This window comes from Typha angustifolia, chromosome 7 (genome assembly GCF_048772165.1).
Source record: "Typha angustifolia cultivar Huaian chromosome 7, ASM4877216v1, whole genome shotgun sequence".
Lineage (NCBI taxonomy): Eukaryota > Viridiplantae > Streptophyta > Magnoliopsida > Poales > Typhaceae > Typha > Typha angustifolia.
The window spans coordinates 4,403,045-4,416,262 of NC_133245.1; the positions used below are offsets into that span (position 1 = coordinate 4,403,045).

At 34.9% G+C, this 13,218-nt stretch overlaps 2 protein-coding genes and 1 non-coding gene across 3 annotated transcripts; 1 reads left to right on the forward strand and 2 right to left on the reverse strand.

Moving 5' to 3' along the window:
• The first annotated feature begins 3,240 nt into the window (after window positions 1–3,240).
• Window positions 3,241–8,836, forward strand: LOC140763658 (uncharacterized). Its single transcript, XM_073101943.1, has 10 exons — window positions 3,241–3,430; window positions 3,553–3,657; window positions 4,290–4,351; window positions 4,434–4,517; window positions 4,618–4,649; window positions 4,761–4,842; window positions 5,102–5,330; window positions 6,169–6,396; window positions 7,231–7,523; window positions 8,209–8,836. Exons 1-10 carry the CDS (start codon window positions 3,407–3,409, stop codon window positions 8,564–8,566), a joined length of 1,497 nt encoding a protein of 498 aa, XP_072958044.1. The 5' UTR covers window positions 3,241–3,406; the 3' UTR covers window positions 8,567–8,836.
• Window positions 8,837–10,082: 1,246 nt separating this feature from the next.
• LOC140763211 (putative pentatricopeptide repeat-containing protein At5g40405) lies at window positions 10,083–12,377 on the reverse strand. Its single transcript, XM_073101295.1, has one exon. It carries the CDS (start codon window positions 12,300–12,302, stop codon window positions 10,392–10,394), a length of 1,911 nt encoding a protein of 636 aa, XP_072957396.1. The 5' UTR covers window positions 12,303–12,377; the 3' UTR covers window positions 10,083–10,391.
• Window positions 10,184–10,257, reverse strand: TRNAE-UUC (transfer RNA glutamic acid (anticodon UUC)). Its single transcript has one exon. It is a non-coding gene; the product is annotated as a tRNA-Glu (tRNA).
• Window positions 12,378–13,218: the final 841 nt, after the last annotated feature.

Consider the following 13,218-nt stretch of genomic DNA (forward strand, 5'->3'; position numbering starts at 1 on the left):
TAGGTCATTTGTGCATCATTGGGTGTAGGAAAATTAGCACTACATTGCAGGAAAAGACTAGTCAGAGAAAAGATCTACTGCAGCTGACATCTTCAACAAGACCAATCAATAAAGTATCAACAGATCAATAACTACTAGCTCTTTTTTTTTTTCCTATTTTCTAAAAATTTATAAGCCATATCTAGTCCTAGATACCCTCCTCCATATATAAGACCTTCTTTGATTCAATATTTTTTAAATCTTAATTTTTTAAAAAAAAATTATTAAATTAATAAAAATATATTTTTCGATTCAGAATGAGTTCCTAAACTTAAAAGCAAACAAGACCTAAATCACTGCAAAACTAATATTCTCAAATCATACGAATATCACTAGATTTTACAGTGGTGACCTAATAGTTATCTTTTAAAATAACTCTCAATAAATACATTTGGAGCCGAGAGATGAAAATTCTAAGCATTAGAAAACATGAAGTTCTTGCAACTAAGTTTCCAAACAGAAGTAGGACATTTGGTCAGAAAACCTTGATCTTAGTATTTTTGTCTCAGCAATAGAACTGCATAGAAACCGAAAATAGATATTGGATCACATGGGATCACATGCATTTGTCAAGCATGCATCTCTTATGGGGATAATTACGTCTAGACATATTAAACTATTACCTTTTTTTTTATATAAATATATTGATCCACTTAGCTATGTAAACTTTTTTAAAATATTCTTTTTATTAGTTTGCTATTAAAAATATTAGGTGGCCAACAATTTTACATTTATTTTAAAGAAAAGAAAAATTGACGATATTAATCACCAGAAATTTGTACCAGAAAACACAGTAGATTTTCGATTTTATCACTGATGCCCATTTTTTTTTCTTTTAAGTTTGCCCTTCTGTTATTTAATAACTCATATAAACACTGATAGAACACTATAAGCAAAGGAAGTGCCTTTATACTCGTTTTCTTCTTCTTCTCATTGTTTAGTTTTTCCTCCTCTTCTTCTTCTTCTATCTCTTAATTTTTCTTCTTTTTTTCTATACAAATTTCTTTAATGATTTTTTAACTAATAAAGTAAAAGACTAATAAAAACAACTTCAAACTTTATATACTATCGCAAAATTTATAAATTAATTATAAAATTTATAAATTAACTATGTACCTAATATGCAATCATACAGTAAAATGAATATTTGTCACTTTCTTTTAGCTACTCACAACACCAATATTATCTATCTTTGAAAGGTTGATTACAGCATTTGATTCTTTTAGCTCTTTTAATTAGAAAAAGATCTCATGTACACTTAAAAGATTATGTTAAATTAAAATTAGTGCTCATAACTATTTGAAAAGCATTAATTATTATGAAATGTCTATAAAAATTTGAATAGGGTAATATCTCTCTTTTCTCTCCGGCCTCTTTCCTCGTGTCATCATTAAAAATTATTAGAGACATCTCATAATCACTAATAACTTTTTAATAGGTATAAGTACTATTTTTAATCTAACATAATTTTTCAAGTGTATATGAGATTTTTTTTTCGAGTTAAAAAAAGTAAATATTATAATCAACTATCTTTTTTTTTTAAAAAAAAAGAGAGAGAATATTGATGTTACGAGTAGCCAAAAAAATAGACAAAATTTTATTTTAGTGTATAATTTTCATATCAAGTACATAGTTAATTGGCAGATTTTGTAGTTACTTTACAAATTTCGGAGTTAATTTATCAAATTTTGGATTTTTTAAATTATTCTCTTACTTTATTAATTAAAGAGTGATGAGAGAGAAAACAAAAAGAGCAATTAGTTTCCTACTTTATTAATTAACAAGATTATAGTTTGCACCCTCCATTTTTACTATTTAAAAAAATTAAGCTCTATAATTTAGTAAATATGTGTAAAAAATATCTTACAGCTAGTTAAACTTAACTAAAATTCTGAGTTAAGTTAACTATACTAAAAAAACTATAAAAATACCCTCAACTAAGTACTAATAAGGACATTTTAGTTATTTCAAGAATAAAATATTTTTACTTAATATAATATTTTCACGGTGTTAGTTTAAATCTAACTTACGGTGTTTCTACACATATGGCTAAATTATAAAGATCGATTTATAAATAATAAAAATATAAAATATAAATCATAATTTTGTTAAAAAGTAGAGTGTTATATGCAACTTTTTCTAAATATTATGAGTGTATATTTTGAATTGCACCATATGCACAAATTGCTGGATATTTTACTATTTATACATTAAGACCTATATTTTTCAAATTTTCACTCCTCTCGCAGATAAAATTTACTTTTAATTAACCCAAACGTTAATTTGTTCAAATTACTATATAGAAAATTGCTCTTTTGACAAATTCAATTTAAAGGATTTTAAAAAATTACTAGAGGGAATATTCTCACATAATAAACATTAAGATATTAAATTCCTTCTCCGTTCATTTAATTCTATTATATTCTTCAAATCTTAAAACAAAATTTATTTTTAAGCTACAAATCTTCTCAAATTTAAGATAACAAGTCTCAAATTTTAGCTAATATCTTACTATCAATATGTCTCTTTTTAAATATATGATAATAGTATAAAAAATATTTTTATAATTTTTGGTTAGTTTGAATATAAAAAATTAACAGTTTCATATTACTACAAACCTTGGATGACCGTGCCGGTGGCGTACTGGCACATGGCACGAGGGGTGCCGCACTCCTAATAGTTTCGTCACTCGTCGTCGAGCTACCTGTTATTGTCACCGATCTCATCTTCTCTCACGGCTAGGGAACCCGACGCGCTCGGGCAACGACGATCGACGAGTGACGACAACGAAGATGAGTATCTTATTTTTTTCTTCTTCTTCTTTTATGGTACAGTCGACAAGTGCCGCGGCACATGCCATGTATGTGACACGGCCATGTATGTGCAAGTGCCGCGGCACGTGCCATCCTCCTTGTAAACTAGGTAGAGCAAAATGATATAAACTAAATTGAACGGTTTGATTTTAGGCATAGCTAAAGCCTAAAGGGGAACAATATTTAATTTAGCCTTTTTATTTTGACACGTGACCTCATCTCCCTTCCGGACTGAAATGCGAGTATTTGGATTTTGTGAAGGTCGTACGTGTAAATAGATTAGATCATAATAATATCACCAAAGGTAGGGTGTGAAATGAAAATTAATACGTCTGGTTTAATTATTGGAAAGTGCCGGTTAGGCTAAGTACAATAGACTACTAAACGACCACACCACATGAACGAAAACTTCATTGACATCGAAACGCAACACCAAGCAGCTTATTTGTTCAATTCATTTTCGTCTCCTTCCTTTCTTATTTGTGCATCAAAATTATCCCCCAAAACCCTAATTCTCCTTTTCTGCTTGATATAATTTCTCGGCCCTCACCCCGATGACCTCCAATGGAAGCCCCGCGGTAGGTTATCCCTCCCGATTCCTTAGTCTCTTGTCGGCATTTAGGGTTTTTCTTGTCCAATTTGATCCAGATTGAACCAAAAAAGATGCCATTTTGTGTTCTGTTCTCTTTTGGTGATTTAGAGTGTCGGCGATACGGAGAGTAGCTTGGAGAAGATCAAGAGGCAGCTTACGTCGGGATCGGGGAGATATCTGCTGCAGGGCCCTCTTCTAAAGCGATCTGAAACGGTGTGCCATCGAAACCCCTAGTTTTTATGGGAATTTTGTGCTTCTTTGTTAGAATTTTATTTTTTGTTCTTAAATCTCGATATAAGAATAATCGATTGTGTTTGATTCTGCTGTGCATCTAGGCTTTTTGAATCCATGTTTCTTTTTTCTCATTATTGGAGTTTTAGAGTGGTAGTTGTCATTTATCATCAACTATATGGCAGTAAGCACGTAGAATTAAAACTAAAGATTGCTTTTTTTTTTCCCCCTTCTGGGTACAGGTTTGATGTGTTTTAACTGTCACGATGAATTGCTTTTGAACACTACCATGTATAGTTGTTTCTTAATATCGTTTGAGAATTAGACCGAATAATGAGCATAAGTACCGCTGAAGTTTAGTAGATGGAGGCGTTGGACATAATGTACCGCTAACAAGGATCCACATTGAAGAATTGTGAAAATTCACATCATATAGTAGCTTAATTGGATCCGATGCTTGTTTATAACTGTCATGTAGAATTAAATACAGGAGACAACCCATTGAAGATCCTGCAAATCTTTTGCTTTTGATTGGTGCTCATATTTTTGTTATTAGTGCATTTTATAGGCACTAGGGACTTTGTCTAATAATTTCTTACTTTTTTTTTAACCAGTTGCGGAAATGGAACGAGCGATGGGTGATCTTAGATCCAACAAATGGAAAAATGGAATACAAGTATGTCGTTTGGCTCTTTTTTATATATATAAATAAAAGGTCCACCTTATAGTATAAGATTAATATTTTTTAATTGTAATAGGACTCGGAGAAATGAGACAGTTATCAAGGGAATGATCATATTTGATTCAACTAGCACAATTACCTTGTCCCCATTGAACTTCCAGTAAGATAGTTATCTCCATACTCCTTAATTTGTCATCATTTCCTAGGAAACATTCTGGTTCTGGAGGTGTTCTGAATTATTCTTATTTTGTTTGTTACAGTGGACTGCCAAAGTATGATGGCTGCTGTTTGTGTATCTATATGCTTTGTATTTTGCTGCAGTTCTTTTCTTTCAAGTTTTTTTTTTACTTTTTTAGGTTTTAGGTTATTTTTAGATTCTGTTGTTTCTTGACTGAACTATCAGATATTGGAACTCCTCAGAAAAAGGAGTACTTCCTTTGTGCAGAAACTCCTGGTGCTGCAAGATCTTGGGTATCCACTTTACAGTAAGCCTGTTGATCTATGACTTTGACTTTGCACATATTAATAATTGATGCTTTATGTTGGCATTTTCTCTTTAATTTTCCTTACTTTCCTTTTTCTTTATTGAATAAGTGTTAGTTCCAGCCTTCCAGGATATCAATAGTTGGCTCTGCATGCAACAAAGTTTCTAATTTCCACTTAGATTAAGTGATTATTTTTACTGAATTATAACTAGAATTCTTGGTAAGTTTCTGATAAAATTGTCTCTTGTTTGACCATCAGTGCTACTCAGTTGGTACTACGAGCTCATAAAGAGGCAGTGAATTCTTTGTCTGGTAATGGTTCTGCGAAATTAGGAACAGTTGCTACTGTTGTTGCAGCTGCTAATGCAACCGCAATGGAGGCTTCCAAAGAAATAGAAACAGCAATGAAGATTTCTATGAAAGCAGCTTTAGGATTGGTGACGAGTAAGGCAAATGAAGGTCAACTAGATGATCTAACAATAATGAAGGTACTCATTAGTTTGTTATTGATCTTATAACTCTTCTGTGCTGATCATCTTGTTTGCATAAATTTCGACTAACTGTTATACTCTTTCTAAAGTATATTTACTCATCAATTAGATGCCTTACATTGAAAATTATGTTCTAAACCATAGTCCTTAGAAACTTCTTCATTTACAAGTGTCATTATGTCATTTAGATAAGGTTGTTATTATCATCTAATTACATATTACAATTCATACTTTACCAGTTGACTTCATAGTTTGGAAATTCAGTGCGAAATGATATACATAAACACCAGTTTATCCAACATGAATTGGAAAAAAGCTCTATAAGAGTAGAGAAAAGTATTATTTTGATATTCTTAAGACGTACATGCGGGAAAGGCAGAGAGAGAAAAAGGACTAGTTGTCACATGAACGCCACCACTATCAGCAATAGATGGCATTTATAATAAACTAACAAGGAATAATAAAATTGTGAATGTTGAGATTGTTCCTTCATCCAATAAATCAGGTAATCACTTGGTCATGGAGAAAAAAGTTGAGAAATCATAATTACACCAACTTTATATATCGTATTGAAAGAGGAGATGGATGCTAATTACCTAACTACAGCTTCAGTTATTTCTTCAGTGTTCTTGTACTTTTGTCTTGAGGCAATTCTCTAGATCTCCTTAAGCCTTAAGATTTCATGTAGTTTTTTTGTACTTTTTAAGTTGGTTATTATTTTGATATAAATTTAACCACCTTCCAGTATTGTGGTGATAGGAAAGATTAATTAGGAAGACATTTTATATTTGAGTATCAATTGATATGACAGGATGTTTCAATTTACATTTCACAGGAGACTCTTCGAGTCAAAGATGAAGAGCTAAGTCACTTAGCCAAGGATCTTCGTGCTCGCGATTCCACCATAAGAGAAATAGTAGATAAACTAACGGAAACTGCTGAGGCTGCACAAGCTGCTGCTTCGGCAGCTCATTTGATGGATGAAGAGAGAAGACTTCTATATGCCAAAATCGAGTACCTAAAAAATAATGTTGAGAAAGAAATGGAGTCAGCCTTGCTTAAGGTGATAAATTACTTTTACTGCTTAGATGATATTTAGTTGCACTTCTACTTATGTTGAATACCTAACTTCTTTCATTAGTCTACATCAATGATGTGATAATATCATAACACTTATTGCTGTCATTTGACAATTAATAAGCCTGTATGTCACCTAATAATGGCATTGTGGTTTTGGTTTTCTTTCCTCACCTTGGCCTTTACCTTCTTGTATGGATTGCATTAGACAATAGTATGATAGGATAATGACAATAAATGCTAATGATTCCTTTCACCATTTCTAAGTTTAATATTTGACATGCCAAAAACTTTTTTTGCTCTGGGAAGCCCCTAATTTTGTGACCTGGAACTATGCAACTTACAACTTTATGTCGAGTGGCGTTCTCTTTGCATTTGGTCACTACCTTTTAAAGGTGTTAATACTGACTATAATGACAAATGGCTTAGTATATCATCATTGAGAAACCCATGACTATTAGATAGCAATAACCAAGATGAATATAACTATCTTTCTAGTTAGCATTAGCCAAGATCAATATAGTTCTGTCTAGATTTGTCATAGAAAAGAAAGAACCAGCTGTCAGCCAGGAATTTGCACTCGCAAGGCTTTTTTCAGTTACTTGACTGTGCAGCATTTATAGAAATAGGGAACCTTGCTGGACATGAAGTTAAATGATTCTAAGATTAGATGATTTCTGACAATGGAAGTTTAAGCTTTATTTTTATGCATATAATATGTATGCTAGCTTTCAGTCAGCTCCATCAAATGATGCCCTTCAATGAAATCTCGGTGCTGGAGATAAACTCAGTGCTAATGTATTTTATGTTGGTTTGACAGTTCCAAGAGTCTGAAGAAAAAGTGATAGTCCTTAGTAAAGAGAAAGAGCTACTACTGAAGCAGAGAGACTCTGCCTTTCAAGAGGCACAACTATGGCGTTCTGAGCTTGCAAAAGCTAGAGAACGTGCAGTAGTACTGGAAGGAGCTGTCATCCGAGCAGAAGAAAAGGCTAGAGTTTCAGAATCAGTTTCTGAGGCCCGGATAAAGGAAGCTATTGAAAATGTACAAGCTGCGGAAAAGGGGAAAGAAGAACTCCTAGCTCTTGTCAACATGTTCCAATCACAAGTTCAGAGGTTTGGTTCATGAGCCATCTAATCCTTTATATATTTTCATGGGCAGGATATGTTGGTAACTAGGTTTCGACTAACCCAGAACATGGCCAAATAACCTTTAAAAAAAAAATTGACATCTGTAGTAAATTTGTAGGTAACTATTGGAGTTGGAATGAAACAGGTCCAGTAATTAGAAGCATACACTTCACATGCATAAGACCCAGACACCTCACTAAGAAACATGAGTTGTTTTATTTGTTTATTTATTTTTATTTGTTTATTCAAGAAATGGCCACAGAGACAGCATGTCAGCTATATGGTTTATTTGTTTATTTATTTTTATGTGATTTATTTTTCAAAGAAGGGAGTTGCCAAGTTCCATCCTCACTGTTTGAAATGTATATGTTAAACTTAGATTAAATCTCTGAAAATGATTAACAATTTAGCCATTTACACTTTCTGATTCTAAAAATCTGATCCTGAGCAATAAGTTGCATGTTTATTGAGTACACTATTTAGCCATGTTGAAATTCTTGTTTTACAACCTCATGAAATGGCATAAAATTTCTCTAAAACCCTAGATCCTATACTAAAACATCGATGTTTATTGCTGGCATAAAATGAATTCATCGAACTGTTCTACTGTTTCTTGTCAAGAGTTTAAATTTGGCGAATGAAGTCTGAAATAAATACATTTCATCAACAGACAAGAAAGCAGCAATAAAGAGGTCTGTGAAGAGAGACCAGAGTCATGTTCTCATGCTTATGGCACTCCACTAACAAAGCATGTGGACTTGAAGGATGATGTTGATAAAGCTTGCTTAAGTGATACAAGATTGGTTCCAGTTTCTGGGGATAGCGTAGTTCCGTCAGCAGGTGATGGAGTCGATATCCGTTCAATTGGTGACACTGAGTGGGGTGATATGCGGCTATCAGATGCAAGGATAGCTGATGTGAGAGAAATCTCCCCTGAAGCAGAGGGAGGCAGCTTGGATATTCCTGTTGTAAGTCCACCGGTTAGTGACTATCCACATGGAGGTTCTTCCCAGCATGATGTTCTGTGAGAAGTGGCGTTGAGATTTGTTAATGTTGGAGACAGAATTGTAAATAGAAGTCTTCTACTGTTACACAGTAAGATGATTAGAGGTTGATTCAATTGCTGATGAAAATTTTGAGTATTCGAAAGACATTTGAAAGTTGAGTCCTGCTGTGAAATAGTCTTGAGAGGTCATTTGGCAAAGTACTAGTACCTAGTGCTACTGATGCCTGTTTGTATTCATTGTATTAAACTATACAGCTGAATAAAAACATATTATAGACTTGGTTTGTGGTGATTGAGCGACTTCTAGGTGATGACTCTTTTGCTTTCTGATGCACAGTAAGTTTAGCAGCTCAAGTTAGTCTTGTGAAGTTATTTAAGTATTAAAAAAAAAATCTTCATCGACTTGCATATGGTTTTAGTTTTGGGAAAGTATATTCTAAGAAAGAAAAATAAGTTGGAGGGTAGTTGCTAATCATTGTTGTTTGGTTGCTAAAGAGTGAGCAAGTTAAGCGAGTAGTTTTTAAAAAATATCTCACATTTTATTATTTTGTTGCAGAAAATGATTTGCAGACTTTTCTAATTTTGCCAAATTCACTTCCCCAAGAAGGTACATTTCCTAATTAAAATCTCTAGTCATATGTAAGATTTAAAATTAGAATTATGACCGATCATATACCTCACTATATTCGAGATACATAAAATCTTAAAAATAATTTTTCTAAGACCACAATGATAACAATTTAAATTTAATATGAATATCTTATTTCAATAAATATAATCTAACAATAAGTGAAAAAATGACTAATATTATTATTAATGTGTTTCCAATTAAACTAAATTAGTAGATAGTTTAAAATATAAATACTAACAGAGCTGAAAGATTAAAAAAAAAAAATCCTAAGTGGAGGTAGAGTCTTGGTGTATCTCGCTCGGTTGCCACGTTGACCAGAATAATAAAAAAGGGATTCCATGAGCTAATTATAGCTCAGTGAGTGAAATCCACTTAAAAATTAAATAAATCCAAATTTATAAATATAAACTTTAAATAAATTTAAGTTCAGCAATATAAAAAAGAACCTCACTAACCATGCTTATTACAACAATAATATGTCTAAACCTCTAAATTATATTCACATTTATTTTCTTAAAAAACTAGGTGTTTATATGGATACATTTCTAAATCTTTTTCTAAGTTTACGTCAGATTAACTAACCACTCATATTTTATCAATTTAATTGAAAATTGATAAAAATACCTTTATTATTGTTTTTACACATTTTTTCAGTTTTTTTTTTGTGTTATCTATTTTAACTACTAAGGATAATATAATGTAATATGAACTATATCCGTGCAAAACCTTTAACTTTTAAAAGATATATACATAAATATGCTTACGAATAAAGAACTTTGAAGGAATATAATTATAAATACATCATTTTATCATTGTTTTGAAGTACTAAATTTTATTTATCATTTTTCTCAATCAAGCAGTAGAAAATAAAATAGAAAAACTCACAATTTCAATCTCATTGCTGCAGCTCGTAGGTCGACTTTATTTATGGTGATGCTGTTTTAAATTTAAACAGTACATCCGAACCACATCAAATGTGATGAAAAAGTACAAAAGAAAAAATAGACTTTCCATTGCCGGGATTTGAACCCGGGTCGCCTGGGTGAAAGCCAGGTATCCTAACCGGACTAGACGACAATGGATTTATGAACAAAGAACAGCAACTATAATAAAGAAGCAAGACTTAGCAAGTCATTATTCTTGCCTATAAATAATTCTACAAATACAATCAACATAAATAATTCACTAAATCTGAATGAGAAAAGTGAGACCACCTTCACCAGTAGTCATTGCAGGAGCATAACCCTTCTCTGAACTTATGAAAACGGTGTCGATCTCTTACAATGATTTCTCTGCCATAGACCTTTGAGACTAGCTTGGCATGGGTGTGGCAGTCTCTACACACCCTAAGGTTCTTCACAATCCTAATTGGCAGCTCATGGCTTATGTTGATGATCCCAAAAGCCATTGCAAGCTTCTCACTGTGGTAGGATAGCACATTACCCTTCTCTTCCTCATTATCCATATCTACTAACACCTGAGATGTGTCCTTGATATACCCAATTCCCTCCAACTTCTTCTCTATCTCACCCAACAGTGCATAGATCTCTCTGCTCTGAGGATGACTCTTGTCCCCCACAATGAACTCATAGACAGTTCCATTCCACTCTATGTAACTGCAACCAGTCTCCTTGCTAACCCCTTTCTCCTCCATTGCCCTTCTTACATCCCTCACATCCTCCCATCTACCATTAGCCGCATACAGGTTAGCTAACAAAACGTATCGCCCTCCATCGTCAGGTTCCAATGCAATGAGACGCTTCCCTACGCGCTCTCCCACCTCAATCTTGTTGTATGTACGGCAGGCCGACATCAATGCACCCCATTGTGCTGCATGAGGCTCCATTGGCATGTCAAGCAACAGTTCCTCCGCCTCCTCCACCTGTCCCGCCCGGCCCAAAAGATCTGCCAAACATCCATAGTGCTCTCTTTGAGGCGTAACACCGTAGCCCTTCATCGACTCAAATATCTCCTTACCGTCATCAACCCGACCGGCATGACTACAAGCACACAAGACTCCGACAAAAGTCGCCTCGTTTGGCACTAACCCCTTCTCCTGCATCCTCTGAAAGAGCTCTAGTGCGCGCTCCCCATGTCCATGCATAGCGAGCCCACCTATCATCGCATTCCACAAGACAACATCCTCACTGCTGACGCCATCAAATACTTCTAGAGCCTCATGTATACAACCACATTTACAGTACATATCAACAAGAGCCGTCTCGAGGACCACATTGCCTTCCCTTCCGATGCCATTCCTACGAACGTAAAGATGAACCCACTTTCCTTGATCGAGTGCGCCCAGCTGTGCGCATGCCTTGAGGATGCTCACCAGAGTCACCACATCCGGCCTAAGTCTCTCCCCTTGCATCTCACCAAAAAGCCGCAATGCTTTCACGAAATCCCCATTTTTCACATACCCGTCAATCATGGCACTCCAAGAAACCAAATTTCTCTCGGGCATTTCATCAAACAGTTCCCTTGCCGTACCCAGATCTCCATTTTTCCCATACGCGGATATCAAAGTGTTCCAAGAGATAGTATCCAAGTTCGAACTTTTATCAAACAGCGAACGGGCATCCTCCAAAAGACCCAAGATGGAGTACATGCTCAAAAGCGAGTTCTTGACGACGAGGAATTCCTCCGCCCCACATTTGATTACTTGGCCGTGGACTTCTTCTCCTCGGACGCCACCGCCCAAGACGCAGGCTTTGACGACGAGGGCGAACGTGTACACACTGGGCGGCGACGCGGACGCCCGCATGCGGAAGTAGAAGGCGACGGCGGAGTCAGGCATGCGGCGGTCGGCGTGGAAGGCGACCATGGCGTTCCACGTGTAGGCATCGGGCTGCGCCAAGGAGGAGAAGAGGGAGGTGGCGCACTGAAGGTGTCCAGTGCTGAGGAGGAACTGGACGACGCGGCTCGCGGCGAAGGGGTCGTGGAGGTGGCCGGAGGTGATGGCGTAGGCGAGGAGGGGGAAGGGGTTGGTGGCCGCGTGCGGTTGGGAGAGGGATTCAAGGAGGGGGAGAGTTCTAGGTCTAGGGTTTTGGTTGGGCCGTAGTAGAGTGGAGAAAGGTTTGAGGAAGACGAAAGGCTTCAGGAGTTTTGGGACGTTGTGGGTTTGCATGGGGTTTTTGGAGAATTTTGTTGGAGGACGAAGAGCGAATTAGAAATCGACCTCCGGCTGGTCGGTCGAGACGGCCGTTTATGTTATTAGGTACGATCAAAGTCATTGGATTGGACCGACTTATTTATTGAAGCATATCACGCTTAGCCGTGAATAAGTGGAGTTTTTTTGGCCAAACTCCAACTCTTTCTTATTTTTTTTTCTTAATCAAAATAAATAATCTCTTCAACTTATTATCAAATAAGTCTAATTCCCTGGAGCCTAACAAAAATACTAAACTAATTAGTATTTTAAAAATACTAATCATTTTAGTATTTTTATTGCTAAGTAATTTACTGCTGAAAGGTAAGTTAAAAGGAATTTATATATATATAAAACGCTGATCAGTTCAGTATTTTAAAATCAGACAAAAACGCTGAACTGATTAAGCGTTTTTATTTAGAGATAAATACTGATTAATTCAGTGTTTTTATTATGGCTACCAGTAAATTAGATCATATTTGATAATAAATTTAAGGAGTAGTCTTCTTCAATAAAAATAAATTAAAAAAGGCCCTTGAATAACTTATCATGCCCTCTATTCTTCCTGTGCTACTGGTTTTAGTATAAAATGACAGAGAAATTTAAATATTTAAGTTTTTTATTTTTGAAATTAATCAAATATTTTTAATTCTATCGGTTAAGTTGAACTAAGATTATTTTTAAGAGATAAACCTTTAAGACAGGAGTCGAATTATAAATATGACAACAAAAACAAAGCTCATGTTATTTTTGATCAATTTCTCTAAAAGAAATAAATACATGGTCTACTTGTAAAACCAACCCCCTTTCTAATTTATTCATACTAATTTTTGCTCTATTGGCCAACTCCATGTCTGGCCCAAGCCCATACTTCACAACACCCTACTATAATGTT